Source organism: Henckelia pumila, chromosome 3, assembly GCF_033568475.1.
Source record: "Henckelia pumila isolate YLH828 chromosome 3, ASM3356847v2, whole genome shotgun sequence".
Classification (NCBI taxonomy): Eukaryota; Viridiplantae; Streptophyta; class Magnoliopsida; order Lamiales; family Gesneriaceae; genus Henckelia; species Henckelia pumila.
This window is the reverse complement of record NC_133122.1, coordinates 180,095,249-180,116,304: the sequence shown is the minus strand read 5'-3', so window position 1 is coordinate 180,116,304 and position 21,056 is coordinate 180,095,249. Positions and strand designations below refer to the sequence as shown.

General features: G+C 35.1%; 1 protein-coding gene across 2 annotated transcripts; it reads right to left on the bottom strand.

The window, feature by feature from the left end:
- Positions 1 to 8,090: 8,090 nt before the first annotated feature.
- Positions 8,091 to 20,774, bottom strand: LOC140886157 (auxin response factor 8). Of its 2 annotated transcripts, none has more exons than XM_073292661.1 (14): positions 19,867 to 20,774; positions 19,481 to 19,593; positions 19,277 to 19,375; positions 19,112 to 19,168; positions 18,859 to 19,014; positions 18,697 to 18,781; positions 16,696 to 16,786; positions 16,454 to 16,618; positions 16,227 to 16,349; positions 12,814 to 12,889; positions 10,607 to 10,754; positions 9,382 to 10,397; positions 9,077 to 9,267; positions 8,091 to 8,583 (listed from the first exon to the last, which is right to left on the bottom strand). In XM_073292661.1, the coding sequence occupies exons 1-14, from the start codon at positions 19,907 to 19,909 to the stop codon at positions 8,412 to 8,414; spliced, it is 2,535 nt and encodes an 844-aa protein (XP_073148762.1). In that variant the 5' UTR covers positions 19,910 to 20,774; the 3' UTR covers positions 8,091 to 8,411. The 2 variants fall into 2 exon arrangements, with proteins under 2 accessions (XP_073148762.1, XP_073148763.1); XM_073292662.1 differs by having other exon boundaries at positions 9,382 to 10,382; positions 19,867 to 20,771.
- Positions 20,775 to 21,056: the final 282 nt, after the last annotated feature.

Here is a 21,056-nt window from a genome sequence, read left to right as displayed (position 1 = left end):
CCGACCATGCGCGTGTGCTTGTTGCATCGACTAGCGTCTTGCCCTTTTACAAAGCATCCAGTGTCCTAAGGGCCAAATCTCATAACCCAAAGTTGGACTAGTTAATGAGTAAAACAAATTAAAATTCTTCCAATGTGGGACAAGCTCTTTTTCTTTAATTCATTCACATTTTTTCCACAGCAATTGCGAGCAGCCCAAGCGTGACAAAAAATAATTACGAAGTTTAATAGCCTGATCTATTGCTGGAGGTTGCACTACTCATCCAGTCGATTTGAAGTTTGTTTTTCCATCTTATGACCTAGGCCTAATCTAATGGTTAATTGGTTGCGTACTTGAGCGATTTGAAGTAATTTTTTTTATTTCGTGATTTTTTTGTTTTTTATTTAATGTTTTTGTTTTTCCTTTGGTTGTTGAACCGTGTGTTCAATTTTTTTGTTTCAGGTTTGATATTGTAGGGAATTTATATTAATTGAGATATAATCATTAGCTATGTACTGTTTTGAATTTGATAACACCAAGATTATGATGTACTGATCTGCTCATAAGATTCAAAGAATAACAATAAACAGTACTAACGACTAATTAATCATAAAAAAAGAATGATGACGACGACGACTATCTGAAATTCAATTGATTTTGGTAAATAACATGTATGATTTATGTTTTTTAAAATTATTCTTCTTCTTCTCAAAAAAAAAATTAAAAATAACAGGTATGAGTTACTTTATGATTCATAATGAGTAAAGAATCTAAAGCTAGAACATCTCCCTTGACAAACATATGATTGCTAATTTGTTCCTTATATAATTTTTTTTTTTTCAGATTTAACTACCCACCACATCAAAGTTACAAAAATAACTTTTAAAATTTTTAAAACCCAAAACTACTATATCTTATCATATTATTTATCACAAAACTCCTATGAGATTGTATCACCCGTTAATTTTGTGAGAAATATCTCTTATTTGACCTGAACCATGAAAAATATTATTTATTATGTCAAAAATATTAATTTATATTGTGGATATGAGTCGATGGATTCGTTTCACAAGAGACCTACTCATTATTTATTTATAATTATTTCTCTTTTCCATTATCACTAGCAGCGCAAGAAGAAAATTATACAAAGATTTAGAAGAAAATGAGATATACATGTTGCCTCAAAGTTTGAAAATTTTTAGGATAAAAAATGTGTTTAGATGAGATGAATAAACACTTTTAAAATTTTTAGAGCTACAAAACTCATTCTTGAAATGTTAAAAAATGAACCGAACAGCTAGAGATTATATCGATTTCGATTTTCAAACAGAGCCAAAATTACTTAAAATAATCCTTCAAAAACTGATCAAGCATTTAAAAATATTTTGAAAAGATTACAAGGTGAAATAATAAAATATTTTGATTTAATTATTTTATCAAACATTTTTTATGCAATATTTTAGTATTTGACCAAACACGCAGAATGATTTACTAATGCATCTATAACAACATCAATAAATAAAAAAATGCAATAAAGTAAGAGTTGATGACAATTTTCATATATATAGGCTCCGTTTGGTTTGAGGTATGGTATAAGTAATATATAGATAAGTAGTATAATTAATAAAAAAAATAAATAAAAAATGATAGTTAAAATTATATTGAATTTGATTGATAGATTATGGTTTATTTGATTTGATTGATTAAATTTTATATAAAAATGTTAAATGACTATTTTGTCCTTTTAACAATAAATAAAATAAAATTTATATTATTTATAAGTGGTAATATAGTAATTTGAATTCAATGATTTGATTGATGTGAGATAAATAATTAATGATTTGATTGATGTAAAATAAATAGTTAATATATAGATAAATAATATGATGAGAAGAACGTGAGATGTGATGAGATGAGTTATACATATATTAGTAATACTGTGAACAGAACGGTACCATAGCTGATTTTTTTGAAATTGTTGAACGACTGATTTGACCGAACTGATTCAAGCTGGATGCGATTGGATGGTGTCTATCTGGTCCGACTGGTCACTTTTTTTAATTATAAATATAATTCTTGATTCGTCATTATTTTGGAAAAGTGATGGACATGAAAATTATATTCATTTGTCTTGGATTTTCATAAAATCAAATATCACTCCCTTTATAGTTTGTATGAGAGAGTTATGTTTTATGTAACACCCGGAATTTTAATACGTAAATTCGCATGCATAATTAGGAGAAATTAATTTTTAAAATAAGGGTTAAATGAATTTATGTGTTATTATGTGATTTATATGCATGATTTAATTTATTTTTTTAAGCATTTAACCCATAATTAGTGATTTTTATGATTTTTAGTATTTTAAATATTTGATCGCGTAGACGGGACCGTGGACGGACGAGATGACAACTTTCCACCCAAATGATTTTATGAGCCTTTTTAGAGCCCTAAAATATTATTTTGAGTTTTATTATCTCAAAATTTTTAGTATTTGATTTTATATAATTTTAGGAGTCCTTTTTATCCAAAATTAGCCAAGATAATAACTTTTAATCACTTTTAAAAATTCCCTTAATTTTAATTTCGAGATTTATGCTTTTACATCAGATTATTATTATTATGAGGACTTTTAAATAAAGTTTTGTTGGTATATTATCTTTATGTTGATTTTTATTATTTATTTAAATCATTATCTATTCTATTTAAACCAAAACAAATCAATTTCTACCCTACACAAATCCTTATCAGCCGACAACTCCCTTAGCTGCCTCCAACCTTTCTCCATCATCTTCTTCACGCCCCACAGCAGATTTCAGCCTCCATAGCCGATTTATTCAAGAAAAATTCGAGTTCTTCGTAGGTCCGTCGTCCCGGAGTCGTTCACGCGGTCTAGCTTCGTTTTAAAAATCAAAGGCATGTCTAAAACTTTTATTTGACCACCATATAAGCTACTATTCATGCATGATATTTTTATTTCAGAATTATTCATGAATATTTCGAATTCTATGGGAGTTTTGGTTGCTTGTTGCATAATTTGGTGGACACATGGTCATACTCACGTTTTTTAACCAACATGGTTCGGTCCAGAGGTTGTGGCTCGGTCAAGGGGTGTCCTAGGGTGCCTAGGGTCGAGCTGGGTCCAGTGGTTCGAGCCATGCATGGCCAGGAGAGGAGCTGGTTCAGAACAGGTCCTAGGGTGCGCAGGTTGAGCGATGTTGGGAGATTGGGTCGTTCTCGGTCCATAAGGCGTTTTTTAGACTGATTCCAGTTGGGTTAGAACCACAAGACATAGGGGAAGGTAATCCAAGTTGTGCTCCGGCCAGTGGTGGCCGGATCTGGGCGGCCGAACGGTCGGAAGTCCGGCGTCGCGCGCAGGACGCGAGCAGATTAAGGGATAGATGGTTTTGCTTCGTTCTCCTTCGTTAGGGATCGGTTTGGGCTGGTTTTTAGCTTGTTGGAAACGTCTTGAAGAGGGCTAGGGGTAGGTGGTGGTGCTCCGGCCAGGGGACGGCCGGAGCACGGCGGCAGCAGCCCCGGAAAGCTGCTGCTCGCACGGCCGAAGGTAAGGAGAGGAGGGGGGATCGGGTTGGGGGTTCTGGGTGGTTCCGGGTCGGGTCAGGGTAGTGGGTCGGGTCAGTAGGGTCTAGGGTCGGGGCAGGTAGGTCCGGGTCCGGGCTAGGTGGGCCGGGCTCGAGTATTTTAATTTTAAAATGTTTAATGTTTTAATGGGTTTTTGGGTCATTTAATTAGAAATAAAATTATTTGGGCTTCCAAATAATTTTATTTGGGCTTTCAAAATTATTTTTAAGTTAGCCCAATGATTTTTATGGGCTCGTAGGCCCACAGGAATTTTTGGGCCAGTCAGTGGATTTTGGGCCAGTCTAGAGTTTTATTGGGTTTAAGTTAAGTAATTGGGCTTAAATATTTTATTTAGGTCAAGTTAAGTTTAATTAAGTTATTTGGGCGTTTCATTTTAAGTACAAGATTGAATAAGTGATGAACATGAAAATTATATTCATTTGCCTTGGATTTTCATAAAATCAAATATCACTCTCTTTATAGTTTGTATGAGAGAGTTATGTTTTAAGTACAAGATTGAATACAAACTTGAATGCTTTCTTCCTCCTATGCAGAACCAACAACTTCATCGCGATTTATCAACTTCTTTATTTTTGACAGACTTTGATTAGTGAATATGATTTGTAGATAACTGTCTCAACACATGCTGAATTGTTCCATTTCAATAACCGAGCTGAGAGATATAACCAAAATGTCAGAGCTGGTTCTGTCAAGCGTATTGTTGAATCAATTACATCAAGTTGGAACTTGCGACCACCATTTTCCCTTAATAACATCCAAATTCGTTGAGCCGATCTGAAATAGGACTTGTACATTTTTGACTTGTTGCTCAACTGTCTTAGTAGCTAGTTATTTGGATCATTGAACTATGAGATATATATGCATGAAACAAACAGATGCGCTAGAAACTAAGTTGTGCTAGAATTATATTTCAGCAACTTATCATATCCAACTTGACTCTATCAACTACACTCTAGTAAATATGTTAGAAATATAATAAAAGTTCCGTTATCATTAAAATAAAAATTTATTTTGTTTCTTGATCCAACAAAAAAATTAAAGAAAAAATGTGAAATATGGAGAATGAGGTTTTGATGCAAAAGAAGAATCGTTCTTGTTTCTGGATGGAAACGAATATTTTGGAGGTGAGCTTAATGAAAATGAAAAAAAATGTATGTACAGATAAATTGGCGAGACATATATCGCTCAAGGTCATTAACATTGTTAAAAATAGTCAACCAAAGTCCCACATTGGAAGATTATTATGAATGGTCAACCAAAGACCCACATTGGATGACCAAAAAAGTCCCACATTGAAAGTTTAAGTAAAAAGATCATGGATTAAAATATGGAATGATATCTCCATTGGTATGAGGCCTTTTGGGTGGGTTCCCAAATCAAAACCATGAGGGCTTGTGCCCAAAGTGAACAATATCATACCATTGTGGAGATATCCGGATTCCATTGACTTAACAAATGGCGTCGTCTGTGGGAAACGAGTCATGGTCTGATAAAAACAAATGTTGGGTGGAATCCTCGGAAACTCAAGGAGAAGAAGTTTGAGGCCCCGATTAAAGATCCGTGAAAAAGCTCTCGAGGGACGCTCCTGAAAATTCATGTAAGGCGTGTGTTGCAATGCATTGAAGGTGAATAGGCTCGATTGGAGGGACGGATTGAGGGGAGGCCTGGTGGAACTTCGTTTGAGAGGAGGATTGTTAAGAATAGTCAACCAAAGTCCCACGTTGAAAGATTATTAGGAATGGTCAACCAAAGGCCCACATTGGATGACCAAAAAAGTCCCACATTGGAAGTTTAAATAAAAAGATCATGGATTAAAATATGGAATGATATTTTCATTGGTATGAGGTTTTTGGGTGGGTTTCCAAAATCAAAATCATAAGGGCTTGTGCCCAAAGTGGATAATATCATACCATTATGGAGATATCCGGATTCCATTGACTTACCAAACATTACGATGGCCGAGAAAAAATTAGACAATTAGTTATTGTTTTTTGGAAGAAGACGGTTGAAGTTATCGATATTCATCAGACGAGCTCTATAATATTATGGAATATTAATAGAGAATAATTTTATTATTTGGGATCCTCGAAGATCATTTTTATTTATTTTGTTATTTCGACGAATGTTTTTTGTTTAGGCGAAGATTAATTGATGTCATATAAATACCAATAAAAGTAAAACAAGATAACAAGTTCAATTCACTTGGTATATATTCTACTTTATTCTCATACATCTCTTTGGTGATTATTGTGGATAATAATGTGTATCCTTAACAGACAACAATTATATATGTATTTTAAATAGTATGAGCTTGTTTTTAGACATTAATTGAGCACTCTAAATTATATTATAAATAGAAAATGTGATACGATAAATTGGGTAACTCATACTATGATTGAGTATTATTACACAAAAAGTAAGTACTATCATACATTAATTAAATGTTATTAAATAACAATTCATCCTTATTAGATAGTAATTGAGTACACTAAAGCTGGTCGGTATAATTATATGTGGCAAACTATGGAATTTGGGGGGCATGATAAGCAATAATGTTGGAGAAATAGAGCATTACAAGCATAACATGTTAAAAATGCAGGACTAACTAGATAGTAGACTTGTTATTTTAACAAAATCATACAGGATTTAGTGCAAGATATAATAAAATATCAATAATGGGCATTAACTAGATCCTATTCGATATTAAAATTATGTAATTGGGGTATCAATAATTATTTGGTGTCAAATAGTAATTAATTAATAGAACTCAATTATTGCATACTAATATATATTTATAGATAATTACTTAATTTAGATCTTAGAGTACCATTTTTTTGTCTATTAAAACTAAATTATTGTTCAATAGTACTTTAATGAGTGACAAATAAACTAAATTTAACAATTGGATTGTTACGAGAATGAGATGAATTTGGTATGATAATTAAATTTATTACTTTGAGCATATTAAGTGGAAAATAAACATATGTGCAAAGCACGTAATAAAGTGATGTTATTTTAATATTTTAATGTCAATGAGTTAAACTTCAAAAAATTGACATGGAGATTGACACCATTTCCTGATATGAAGATTGATGTCTAAATGAAAATAAGGTTTAGTATTTTTATTTTTTTTGGTAGTTGCCCCTTATGTAATTATTTATTAAATAGAGAAAAATTCGAATAAATGGTATACCATATATTAATTATATTTGAGGTCAATTACTAAAATAGAAGATTCAACATAATCATGAGAAAAATAATATAAGATATAATTGATGACTAACAAAACATAGACGCTATATTTTGAAAATATAGATAAATTATCAAGGAAAAAACAAATAAGATTGAAATACCTAATAAAGTAACTAGAAATATATAAAGATTTAAAAAAACAAAAATGTAAAAATATATATATAAAAAATTGAAATATGTATTCATTTACATAATCAGCTATATTTGTCTTTAACGTATATGTGTTTCAAAATTTTCAACATGAACATCATCTTTAATTCTATCAAATACCTAATTGATCGCAAAGAAAATGTTATTACATGCGAAACACGTGTTGCTTACTACTAGTAAATTAAAGTGTGGCATTCTATATCCCTTTTTTTTAACATTTTAAAAAAATATTAGAAATTTGCATACCAATTGACCGCAACATGCACACAGTTATTTCCCCCTAATAAAGTTGTTTCTAATTAAATTTATGCAACACCTATATATTTTTCTTTTTTCGTGGGAACCCGCGGCCGCTACCTTTCGATGCGCTCTGGGTAAACCCCCGGACTAACGCAATAGCCTGCAAATTACGCTAGTCAGGTAAACCACACTAGGCAAGCCTTGTGTGACATGCTAGCCCAAGAAGGTGTTGGCATGAGAAATCGAACTACTAACCTATGGCCAAGAGTTCACCTACTCCACCAACTTGAACACCCACTTAGGTGCAACACCTATACATTTATTTACATGTCAAACAAACTAAAATTAGTTTGTAGATATTTTATTGCATTGGGTAGATATACATGGAATTTAACATTTGCACCTGTTACGCTTGGAAGTTGCATCAATAAATTTGATTTGAACAAAAAAAAATTTGAGAGAATAATTACATATTTTAACTGAAAAGATAAATTTTACTAGAGCTCACTAGAAGCTTAGGTCGTGAGTGACTGTCCGACTACTCTTTTTTAGAACAGTGAGTGTTCTCACTCACCACAGTTATTATTGAAATCACATAATAACTTGATAAAGATGCAACACTCAGACAATAGACTACTACCAATCTACCACTCTCTAGAACACTATTATAACTCACCACGACTAATTTTAAACTACACAACTCGATACATAATCAAAATTTGAAATTCATCATCAAAATTTGAAATTCATCGTCTCAAATTATCCATCGTAGCACAACCAAACGGATGAAAATTAACTATTAACTAATCAAACAGATGACAAATCCAAAAGCAAAGGAGATCGATGCCAAATATGTAAAGAGTATATCATCAATATTCAGTCACATATAATTATTAAAAGGTGAGTGTAACAGAAGTTTGGAAACAACTTAAAGATTACAATACAGTAATATCCTCCAGTTATCTAATTTAAGTTGCTGATTGATAGTTGTGATACAGAATGCAGATTCATGTTCTTTGAAAAGGGACAATTAACCACCATATATTAGGTTTCCTATATCTTAAAAACATCATAAATAACATATGTCTGGAACCGGAAACAAAATAACGGCAGCCTATGAAGCTGAAGAAAATCAACATCTTCAAGACTTCTAGCTAGGCATGCTGCTTTATGAGCCCCGATTTTGCTCAGTAATCAAGAGACCCTAAAGTTGGAATACTCGACACAATGTCGTTGGCACCATTGTTGCTCACCGTTTCGACTGCATTTGTACTCAAGGATTCAGCATCTTGTTTTCCCAGCTTCTGCATATCCTCGGGAGAAAGAATCTTGATGTACCAGACATTGTTAACAAAAGCGCTGTACATGCATTTGACACCATCAATTCAACATAAAGCCAAATCTTGAAACCACAGACAAAGCAGGATCGCTGATCAAATAATCCACATTAACATAACGAAAACAGGAGATCCTATTTCTAAGTTTTGATTCTTGAAAAGATGACATAATGAAGATGAAGTTTAACATGTGTGTTTATGGTTATTTACTTTCCAGATTCGAATTTCATGTTGCCTGGATGAAGTTTAATAAATGCAAAAAACTCAATTCCCTTAAAGAAGAAATAATGAATGGTCGAAATAGATTTAGTTTAAAAATCGCCTTCTGTATACTTTCTTATCCTTTTTAAAGTACTTTTTTTAATTGAGCTTCAGGAGATTTTAAATTATATATATTCGATAGCCTAAATATAGTTTCTATTACCACCTTCCACTTAAACATATAAAGGTAGTTTATACAATGATTTCTACGTACATATTATATGTATATACTACATATATATATAGATACTTACTCCCATGGGTCGTCTCCAAGGAGAAGCACATCGTCCTCCCTGTCAACAAATACAAGCTGCCAGCCTGATCTTTGAGGGTCTTCAAGCAACCCTGGAATCCTGAACATTTGACCCAATTCCTGTCGCAGCTCCTGATAGCTGTTGAACTGGGCGATGTCCAGCGACCTACCAACGGACCCCGTTTTATAGACCTAGACACAAAAAACAGAAACCAGAAAACGCAAAGGAAAAATCACTTCCAACATGCTCAAACTGAGAAAAGGCTGGGATGTACATTATATGATATATCAATCTCAAACAAGCACCTTGACGAAGGTAGAGGCCTGTGCCGGTTGGCCAATGTGACCTGCACCGTGCAAAACATCAGAGGAATCTTGCACATAACCATATAGAGGGCTTTGATACCCAGATCCCCCTAGTGGCATAGAGGACATATCAGCATGAACTGAAGAAGTGCCAATACCAGACACTGTGGTAGGAAGGAGGAGGCTAGAGGAGTCCATATTAGTGCCGAAAAGACCATGATTCTGGGCATCCAAGCTACAAGTTTCGTGCTCACCAGAAGCATCTTTCCCACGATACGGACGATGTGACGTTGAATTGGAACAATCACTGACAGGCGACAGAGAAAATTTTGCCACCCATGATTGTTGAGGTGACTGTTCATTGAGTATTTGCTGACCTGTTCTTGTGAAATTTAAAAGGTCGCCAGTCCCTTCAGTACAAAGAGAACCCAGCATATTTTGCAAACTAGAATGAGCCATAGATACCGGAAAGTTACAGTTTGGATTTGTGAAACCGGGTTTCGTAAATGAAGGGGAGGGAACATCTGATGGCTGCCTTTGTTGGAGCTGATCATGTTGAATTGAAAATGGTTCTTGATAAGTATGTTGCTGATGATGTTCTTCCGAATGATTGTCAACCAGCTGTAGTAGTGGCCTCTGCATACTATCCGACAGCGTTTGGGATTGTCCTGAAAGCATATGAGACGAAGAAACTGAGGGGTGGACTACTTGCTGTTGTTGTGACATAGGATTATGCCCTCCTGGATGTTGAAGATAATGAACTGGCTGTTGGAACTGCATTATTTGATGTTTCAACATGTCGCCACTGCTGAAATTTTGCAATCCTGATGCCAGCATAGCTTGATACTGATGGCTGAGATCGGTTCTCAAGACCGATGGATCTAATCTCTGCTGCATCCATGGAAACATGCCAATGGACTGAAAATTCATAGAATTGAATCCTTGGTCACCAGCTTCACCTCTTAACCATGTCATGCCATTGATTGCTTCGTTGTTACCATCTGAGCTAAAAGAGTCTGGGAATTAGTAGACTACACAAATGAGCATAAAATTTAATATCTGGTTTGAGAAATGAAAATCCAATAACAGAGAATAAGACAAACAAAAGGTAGTTCAGTATTCACTTACCCACGGGACAGGATACAGTTTCATGATGCACTTGGAACACATAATATGAACCTTTCATCAATGAGGAAAATTCACCAACATTAGGCAAAACTTGTACCTTGAAAAGAGGAAGCACCAGGATACCAGGGTCGTTTCATCCTGAGAGGAAATAGCGATGGGTACATGGGAAATGTTGTCAAAGGCTCAATTTCCCAAAGTGATACCCTTGGCTGCCTGTCACCTGCTGTTGATTCGTCCCATCCAACCTACAAAATCAAGAAAAAATTGAGAACAAGAGACACATACGTAGACGATAATTTAATCTGAAACTGACGGTTTTGACACTTGTAAAACCAAGACCGCCTTTACTACCAAACCCAAACTCTTAAAAAGTATACTTTTCTTTGGTCAGGTATCTGATCAAGTTAAATCTATATCCATTACAAAACTAAAATCTTCCTTCCTTGAGCACATCCACGAGTTATATCCCACCACCACGTCTTTGACCTCACCCACCTATGCTCTTTAAGTCCTCAGTTCTCCTCCTAAGCAGCCATGATGGTATGACAGTAATTTGGACAATTTTTTTACTTTATGCTTTGAGAATAAAAAACTTTCGTGCTTGGTAAACGGTCAAATAAAAATGCTTCTAGCATAGTGCTCTCATATTATATACTTTGCCCAAGAAAGCAAAAGAAGAATCTATTTCTAATTTTTTGCAATGATTGTCTACCATTAAAAAATCAGGAACAGACAGTTGGGTTAGCTGAAATTCACTGGATACCAAACTGTCCGAGTAACCAAAAAATATGGGTCCAGCTTCGGTAGCAAAACTTGCTGCCTGACCTATCGGGTGCCCAACATAGACTATCGAATCCTGAAAGACCGCAAGCAATGCCCACCCATGAAGTAAATATGTTAAAACGTCCCACATCGGCTGGATAGAGTTCCTGGGAGCTGCAAATATGAACTTAAACAATCCTCTCCACTTGAACTAACTTTTGGGACTGGTGTTGGGTCCAAATCCACAATCTTAACTTGGTATCAGAGCTCAGGTCCACTATTGTGTATTGCACTACCCGTTAATGTCTCTACCGTTGTATGTTTGACTGCCCATAGTTAAGCTACCCGTTAATGTCTCCACGCTCCACATGTTCAGTTCCTGGGAGTTCAACGTATAATGTAGACTTGATCAATCCTCCCCCTTGAACTAGCTCTTGGGGTTAGAGTCAGGTCCAAGTTCACGTCTTTAACATGATGTCAGAACTCGAATCCATTATCATGTGTTGAAATGTCCATAGTTAAACCACTCGTTAATGTCTCCACGCTCCAGATGTTCATTCCTGGCGTAAGAGGGGTAAGTTTAGATGTCTCACATTGGTCGGATAGAGTTCCTGGAAGTTTCATATATGGACTTGGGCAATCCTCGTTCCTTGAGCTAGCTTTTGGGGTTAGAGTCAGGTCCAAGTTCACATCTTTAACACGGTATCAGAACTCAAATCCACCGTCATGTGTTGAAACGTTTATAATTGGATCACTCGTTAATGTCTCCGCGCTCCAGATGTTCATTCCTGACGTGAAAAGGGTAAGTTAAGATGTCTCACATTGGTTGGATAGAGTTTCTGAGAGTTTCATATATGGACTTGGACAATCCTCGCCCCTTGATCTAGTTTTTGGGGCTGAGTTATGCTCAAGTCCATAATCTTAACATGGTATTAGAAAACAAACACATCGTTATGTGTTGCATTACCCATATCTGGCCACCCATTAATGTCTTCACGCTCCAAATATTCATTCTTGGGAGTGAGAAGGATATGTTAAAATGCCCCACATCAGCTCGAGAAAGTTTCTGGGGAGTTGCATATATGGACTCGGACAATCCTCCCTCCTTGAGATAATTTTGGGGTAGAGTTAGGTCTAAATCCATAATATTAACAAAACGCATCATACAACATTGAGACAACCATTAGGAATGCACATAATGTGAAAAGACAAACTCAGTTAGAATCTAAAGCCAATTCAGCATGTCTTTCCAAGACTTGCAATATCCAGTTAAATAAAGCCGACGTTTACTGTTCTGCACAAATTACGTGAATCTGCATTTTGTGCAGTACAGTGTAATATTTTTCACAATCAGCATTACTAGATAGCAAGGGAATGTGACTTAAACTCAAATCCTCTGATGAAAAATCGAGAGAATAATAATATTAAAAGGCTTTTGCTCTTCAAACAAATGTAGCATGAAAAATAGGAGTCAGTTGAGAAATAAAAAAACTAAGGAGCAAGTAATGAAATTTTATAAAGGAGTTAAGAGAAGCCATATACCTTCACAGAACGCCAATGAGAGTTTGGCCAACGAATAGGATCCAGGTCGCCAATGCCAGTGATCGTTCCCATGTACCTAGATGTAAAATCACCATGGATAAAGAATGGAGAGAATGAATTAAAATTTTCATGTAAACATTATTTGATGAAGTCCTGGCATCATCAAGTTTTGGAGCTTAAACAGCAACTTCCTAATGGTGCCGGAAATAGTGACAACACTATTTAATTGTAAAAGGATATGGTCGGTTGAGTAGAATGAGATGGTAAGAATTTTGGTGTGTATGATTGAATGTGGAATCGTCCAAGGGGAACAAAGTAAACAGACTGGTCATAATATATTTTAATTCATTTTTCCTTTTCTCTTCTTCACTTTCACAATGTTTCTTCTCTTTCTTTCAAATTCCTCTCACCATGTCATATGCACCACCATCCACTCAACTTTCTATTTAACTTCCTTTCACGTCAAAATGTTGGATTAAAACCTATAATGTGCTTTACTCAAAAAACCTATAATGTACTAAGCAAAAACGCATTTAAAAAGCATCTCGCATTTTCTTCACCAAAACACATAAAATATTGTGTTACGCTTCATCTCTGACCTTTGTCCCAAAGTTTTAAACCTGTTTTGTGCCATTCACACTATATGACGATAAAACAACGGAAACATGTAAGAAAAAGAAGAGGGGGCATATCAATTGCAGAGAAACTTTGGAACTATCGAGGAAGTAAATCGATTGCACTTTCTAAAATATAGAGCTTGACCCACAATTTTCGCACTTAAGAATGATTTTGTTTCAATAAATTTCTCTGTCCACCATTTATCAATAATCATTCCCACCCTTCACCGTGTCTCAGTCAATCAAAAATCCCCCTTGTACAGATCACTCTCTCCAAATAGTTGTACCGTGCCGGCTAGCAAACCTGGTGAGAACGATCTTGAGAGTGGTGGAACGGATTAGAAATTTAGGTGGGTTGTTCCTGAGCTGAAGCACGTGACAAAGATTTTGTGAGAAATCTACCATATTATACAGAACACGGAGGGTAATTATGGTCATTCCACTTTGTTATATGGAGCATTGTACAACTTATGCTAGAATATAACTACACATGGATGGCACAAACAGTCAGCTAAAATGCTAGCATAGATAAAAAAACTGGGATCGGAATCAGAATGTGGACCAATTGATTGGTAAACGAACTCCAGTTTTCACATCTAGCTCCATCAGTTATGAATGGAACATGGCACATAACTCTACAATGCCATGTATAAGTAGCTGCACGGTATATCACATACATCAGAGCTGGTAATTTGGTTTGCAATAAGAAAACCAGTTGTCCCTGTGGTTCCAGATAATTGGTATCAAACACTAATCTGACCTATAGCATCACTATCGAACTGCGAGTTTTCACGAAAGGACCTACACTCAAAAGCTTGCAACTCCGACACCACCATCCAGCCAGACCCCAGGTATTAGCCATCCACCCGAAAATTGCCTTTTATCTTCAGTATTTAGTGAGAAGTACCAACTTTTTATTCAACTATTATGCTGTGCATTAATGAATAAAAGGGAAACATGGTGGGATGGAGGATGATGTACAAAAAGAAAGTTAGGATAAGTGGATAACTCTAGAACTAGAAGGGATCAAGATGTTGTTTGATTGAATATTCTGACAGAGTTGAGAACTTAGCCTGCATAAATTAAAGAGTATTTCTGATGCAAGTTTCTAATTTGACGTCATAAAAAATTTATAAAATCCACAGAATGGGACCTTTGGATTTTACGTTAGGGTAGTGCTATTATGCTAACAAGAACTAATGTTGTACAATTATGGTAATATCAATGTTCATTATGTCAATTTATTGATCGTAACTACTACTGAGTTGTAGTTGTAGTTTGTCCCTTTTCATTCTTTAATTTAAAAAATCAAGTTTAAAAGTACCATGTTTATGGATGACTAATAATCATGCTGACGAGAATTTAAATAGACATTATTTTATTAACATTGATGAATCTAATTCATAATTATTAGTAGTGGCAGTGGTCAGGATGCCAACATTTGTCGTAATTAGTATTGATATATTTAAATTCTTTGTTACTATTATCATTGATTAAAATTTTCATTCATTCATTGCTATTATTCAGGGGACCAAATGGAGTTTCACCATGCCATGTTGATCATAACTTTCACGATAGTGCTTATATTAATGCTAATTATTCTAATATTATTGATTCAATAAGCATGAACTAGAATATGACGAGACTGACTATGAATTTTAATTTATATTATCATTATAGAGTCCAATCCTTAGGCACAACTTTTCTCATATACATGTACATGATAATTACAATTGCTAGAATTTGGAGAGGCCGATAATGAATTCTAAACCATTCTCATGGTTATGTACATACATTCAACAATGACTATTTTCTATGAGTATAATAAGGCATTCAAGGTACCCCAAACATGCATGCATATACGTAGCATCAGCGTGAATAATCATTTGCTAGTTTTGACTGATAATTAATTGCAACTTATCTACACAAGTACTATAATTATTGTTGTTATTGTTGTTGGTATGAGTTTGTTGTTTGAATTCCTAAAATTCTAATGGCATTTTTTCTCTCAAAAAAATATAAAATGTTAGTGGCATTCCACCATAATTTACTTTTTTATGTAATTAATTTGTCAAGATTTCCCTTTTATCTTTATTTTAGTTTTTAAAAGATAAATAAATTTTCGTATACTGATCTAAACTAAAATAGTTTTCCAAAAAAAATTAAAAAAGAATTGTAACATTCAATTATTGTCACAATCTACTTGTTAAAATATTTAAATAATCAATACAATGAAAATCTACATGATTGTGAAAAAATAAATAAAATATTGTTGCTACAAATGTTCAAAACAATCATTCCACCTTGTTTATTCCAATGCTTCCTTTTGCTAACTAACAAAATCTACTATGAGTGTCCCTACACCACCACATCCCTCTCTACAAACTTCTTGAATATAGAATTTCCCAGCTCGATCTTGCAACATTTCAAATACATATAAGCCAAGCTAGTATGAATTATGTACTTCCAACCAAACCTGATTAGTTTTTTTTATATTTACTACCTTAAAATGACAAACAAATACTTGGACTGTGCTATTTGCCCCCCTAGAAAATAGCGGTTTCCAGTATAATGTTATTTTCAGGTTCATCAATCTTTATTAAATATAACCTAGAATATAATGTAGGGGTTTTTCATTCCTAGGCATCCTATATGATTTTCCTTTTTTGGTTATTGCTAAATTTAATTTTTTTTATCGCTTCTGTTTTATATTAAAAAACTGAGTGCTCATCACATGTGTGCCAACATACAGCACATCTGCTCTTTGCTAAAAGTAGAAAATGCGCATAAAATTACCTTCGAACACTAGATTCTTCGGTTTCAAATAGCATCCGAAAACGCATTCCAACAGAAACACGAGTATGATAAACAGCTTTAACATACTTTGACAAAGGAATGACAAACTCGGATGGACTAGCCCTGCCGTAACAAGCATTTGTTATCAGATTAAATATATGCTTCTATTATTTTATGTATATCTTTATACAAACGTAATTGATTGCTATGGTTATCATGATTACCACCTCGGGTTATAGAATACTGTGAAGCAGCTATTAGTAGCAGCAGCATGAGCAGCGGCAGCGAGAAGTCCAATGTGCATACTGTCACTTGAAAGGACAGATGATGGCATCACAGTTTGTGGTCGAGTGGCACGACGAATTCCCAAAAGAAGCTGATTTTTTTCGTTCCTGAAACCAACTAATGGAATCAGAATTCGCTATAAGAAAGTGAAATTGAGGTTGAAAATCAAGTAGGTATATGGTACCAGATAAAAAGAACAGAATCTCCAGCAACTAGTCTTTTGGCACTGACAAAGACACTCCACCCAGTGGTAAGCAAATGACGCTTGGGTTGGCCTGCATGAAGGAAAAATATAGGATGTTATAGCAAAATTCAGAAGGTCAAAGCAGACATATGGTGAATGTAAGTGACTTTTTCACACAAATCAAACATAACATTAGATTTAAGCATGCCAAATTTGCCAGATCGTGAATCATTATGCATATCAGCCAAGACTACATAGGTTTCTTGTAGTTTGAGTTGTTTTATTCGTAGAAAGAGTTATCAAGGTTCTCCTAAATAATATGGTACATTTCCAAAACATACTCAATGGAGCAACATGGAGGAAAATAATTTAACACTATATGCAAGTGAATTTGATTTCTTCTTAATCCCGTATATTTTATTTTACTGTACGTTATAATCATTTAGTCACGATGCTCCGTACAAATACAATATAACCTCGAAAGGTATAAATGTGTCTTATATACATTTTGTATGCAATACGAAGCTTAATCAAGTAGATTTGCATGCGTGAAAATTAAAAAACTTTGAAAAATTTCTTATCTTAACTCTTTGTGTTTATGTGTCCAAAGGCCGATGATGGACTCTTTGTAGATATTACTCATAAACCTGTAAGATAGCTTATCAAATTGATACTGTTAAAAGCCTATACACTTTATATCTATCACTCAACCCAATTCTACTTAAATCAAGAAAAAATTGCTTAGTGGTGTTCAGATAATCAGAACAGATAATCAGAATTGAAATCCATGTTTCGGTATTTTGACCAAAATCTCATGTGATAGCCAAATTAAGTAACAATTGATGCATTGCACACAAACAACAGGCCTAGAGCAATTATATTGACTGTTTTTAATAATTGGTGATGTCATCACCACACTGATGAGAGGAAAAGGCAAGTAGCCGAACCGGAGTAACAAAATAATATTCCTGAGAAACTCCCCAACTCGAGAATATGGGGCTCGCTATAATCGCATTAGTTAGGCAGAAAGTAGGAAGAACAGCTCCTGACAGAAGGAAAGAAAGACCTCTAAAGCTTAGTAGTTCAAACTTCAGCGTTTCCAATTTACAAATAACAGGAGATTTTCTAGGGGAAGGACAGTGGTTGAAGATCCGAAGGCTATTCAAATCTTCAAGTAGTACGTTATTATTTGTCTTATTCCCTATACTTTTTCTCTTCCAACAAGTTGGTTTCAACTTATTTTCAGGTTGTAATGAATCCCCAGTATTAAAGTTATAATAATTTTTTCATTTTATTTTAGTTAATGCTATTATGATTTTTAATGCTGGCGTTTGTATGGTCACCACTTGTCCTATTGGATTTTGTTGCTGATGCAAAAATTGATAAAACAAGAAAAGACCGATAGCATGAGCTCAAGACAAGTGCGAAAGATACTTATTATGCATTATACTATCGCTATACTTTAATTTTGAATATTCTAAGTAGATGAAGCCTTTAAACGGCAACAAAAGGAGGTACCATAATAGGAACTCTAACGGTGAAGCAACAAATGGAGAACGTTGGTGAAAAATTGAGTTTGGAAGCTAACACATGCAGCTGCCTAATTTAATAACTTTGAAATTTGAATGTCATCAACAGATGGAGATTTTTTCAACTACAGAATTTTTTTTTTTCAAAGAAGTGACATAGCAGGGGTGTCATCCAGCAGAAGGAAAACCAAGTAAACAAATCCCATTTACCTGTATCAGTATCCAGATAGTTTTTTAGGGTTTAGGAATTGATCTTGTATCTGGATGACTTTTATTTTAATTTGAGGCCCCAGTTTATCTGATCATGTAAAGAAAGAGTGAATATGTCTAGGCGAGTGAAACTTCAGCTCATACTTAAAAGTTATGCATGCATATTTTCTTGTTAAGCATGATAAAAACAAAGGACTGAAGTGAGATCCATATACTAATTCACTAACATATGAATCTAGGTTTTAAGCCCTCACAATCTTACCTCGAAAAATATGCCTAAATTTCCATTCAACATCATGAAGATCCCTAGCAATAAGTTCTTGTGCAGGTGGCGTCTGTGAGAAATCCTGAGGGAAAATGAAAATTTGCAGACAGTTTCAACACCAGTTTTGCATCACAACGATCAGATTACAAGTGTCTTTACCAAAGGTGGGAAAACTTTTTCTGCAGCCCGACGTGGAACAGAGAAGCCTCCATGTGTACTAGTATCACTTGCTGTCAGAGTCTTGCAAAAGTAATTAGTCGGCTGCCTGCTAGGAGTTCCCAGCTCCACCGGAAGATAAGTATCCTTTTGTTCTTGCTGCCGTTGAATAAAAAAATTATTTCATACACCGATTCTGATTATTAGAAGAAAGCTACACAAAGTATCAAGCAATTCTATGTGTATTTCAAAATACCGGAGTTAAGGGCTGCAATGTCATCTGAGCATATACTTCATCCGTTTCAACATCTGCCTGAAATTCAACATGTGAAAGGAACTCTCTTAAAGGTCGACACAGTAATTTCCCAATTGGGTAAATCTGCAAAAGGCTAAGAACAAAGATATAATAAAGAAAGCATACATGCATTGTCACATTGTGAAGTTGGCAAATCAACTGTGGTGGCAAGCTCGGGTAGTTAGGTATGTGGGCATCTATTTCTTTATTAGTTGTGGCAGCAACCTGTTAAAACGTTTACCAGTTATAATATAATATTTTAGATGCCACGCATGCTAAAAAAAACATATTAAAGATACACACAGATGGCGATAGAATACTCCAAATAACCTGTTCACTATGCCCCTGAGGGAAGTAAACCACACGACTCCCCACAGTTGGTAGGGAAACCAGAGGACCAGCACAGGCATGCCATAGCTCCGAATTCAAACACTTCTTCTCCCCTTTCAAAACCACAATCAACAAGAAATCATCCATCAGCCATGATATTTGTCCAGCTAAATTACTAATTGGAAGTTCTTTGTTGGCAAAACATATTAAAGAAATCTACCAAGAAAGGGTAATTAAGCGTGAAGTTCAGCAAGACAAGAAATTGATCGGTAACATGAGGAAATAATTGAGAATAATTATAGAGTTGAAAACGAAAACAGAAGAAAAGAAAAGTCTAAGCCAAAACAGGAAAGTGCATAAACACAAAGAGAAGACACAATTGGCACCTTCATGAGACTGCTGACCCATCCCTGATGTTGAAGGCTTCATAGTTTTATCCACACTTCACTTAAATATAGAATATATCGATCTTTATAAATTAAAGTAGCAACGACTCCTAGTATAACAGAACTATTTATTGCAACCTCAGTTTCAGCTTACTGAAACCCCCATTGGAGAGATCCTTAACATCTCGAACCCTAAACACTCCGTCATTACAAGCTCCAACAATCCCCTCCTGCCTACCATCTCAGCCTCCCAACTCAAATAACACTCACCTGCATTTCTCTTCACCGACAACCACGGCCGAATTCAAACAAACCCACGAAAAGAAAGTGCATACAAACTCCCGAGAGCACCCAATTTCAGCCGATAATCGATAGTCGCAAGAAACCCACAAGAAAAATAAAGCCAAAAAGAGACAACTTCATCTCCCTCAGTATGACACCCCATGAATAATTGATTGACAAGTTAAAGAAAGGGGAAAAGCCCCATCTTTTTTTTTCTTGTCTTGCTTCTTCTGGGTTTTTGTAGTTACAGTAGGCAGAAGCTGGAAGCTAAGAACTTTACCAAAAACCAATCGCTATCACCCCACTCCACTCCTATCAGGGAAGTGAACAAGTGAGAGAAAACGAAAGAAAAGGGCCTTCTTTATCTTTTTATAGTCCACCCGACCAAAGGTCGACCTGATAGCAGTCACCCCACAGTGGAGAGAGTAAGGAAGAGCAAGCTAAAAAAATAAAAAATAAAAAAAGTGTAAGTATGTGCGTGTATATGTGGGATTGATGATGATAATAATAATGCAGATGCAAATGCAAATGCAAATTCTGTACTGCTGATACTATGCAAAATGGCTCAGTGAGTGTCCCTCTTTCTTTCTGTCTCTCTCTCTCTTTCTTGGACTACTGGGCTATCAGCAGAGAGAGGTTTTGGGAAAGAGGGGATTTGGACCGTTGATGGAAGAGTACGGTGGGATTCTGACCGTGGAATGGAAAAATGATTTGACAGGAAGCATGTGCGACCATCCTTCAGTGGTCATTGTCAGAGTACGGACCATCACAATATAATATTGCACATGACAATGAAAGAGAAAGCCTTCAAACATGTACTATCATCTTACCTCTTCATTGTGGATTAGCAAGAATTAATAAGATCATTACATCTACCGGCCTAATCGGTATGTGATCGCGGTGTATTG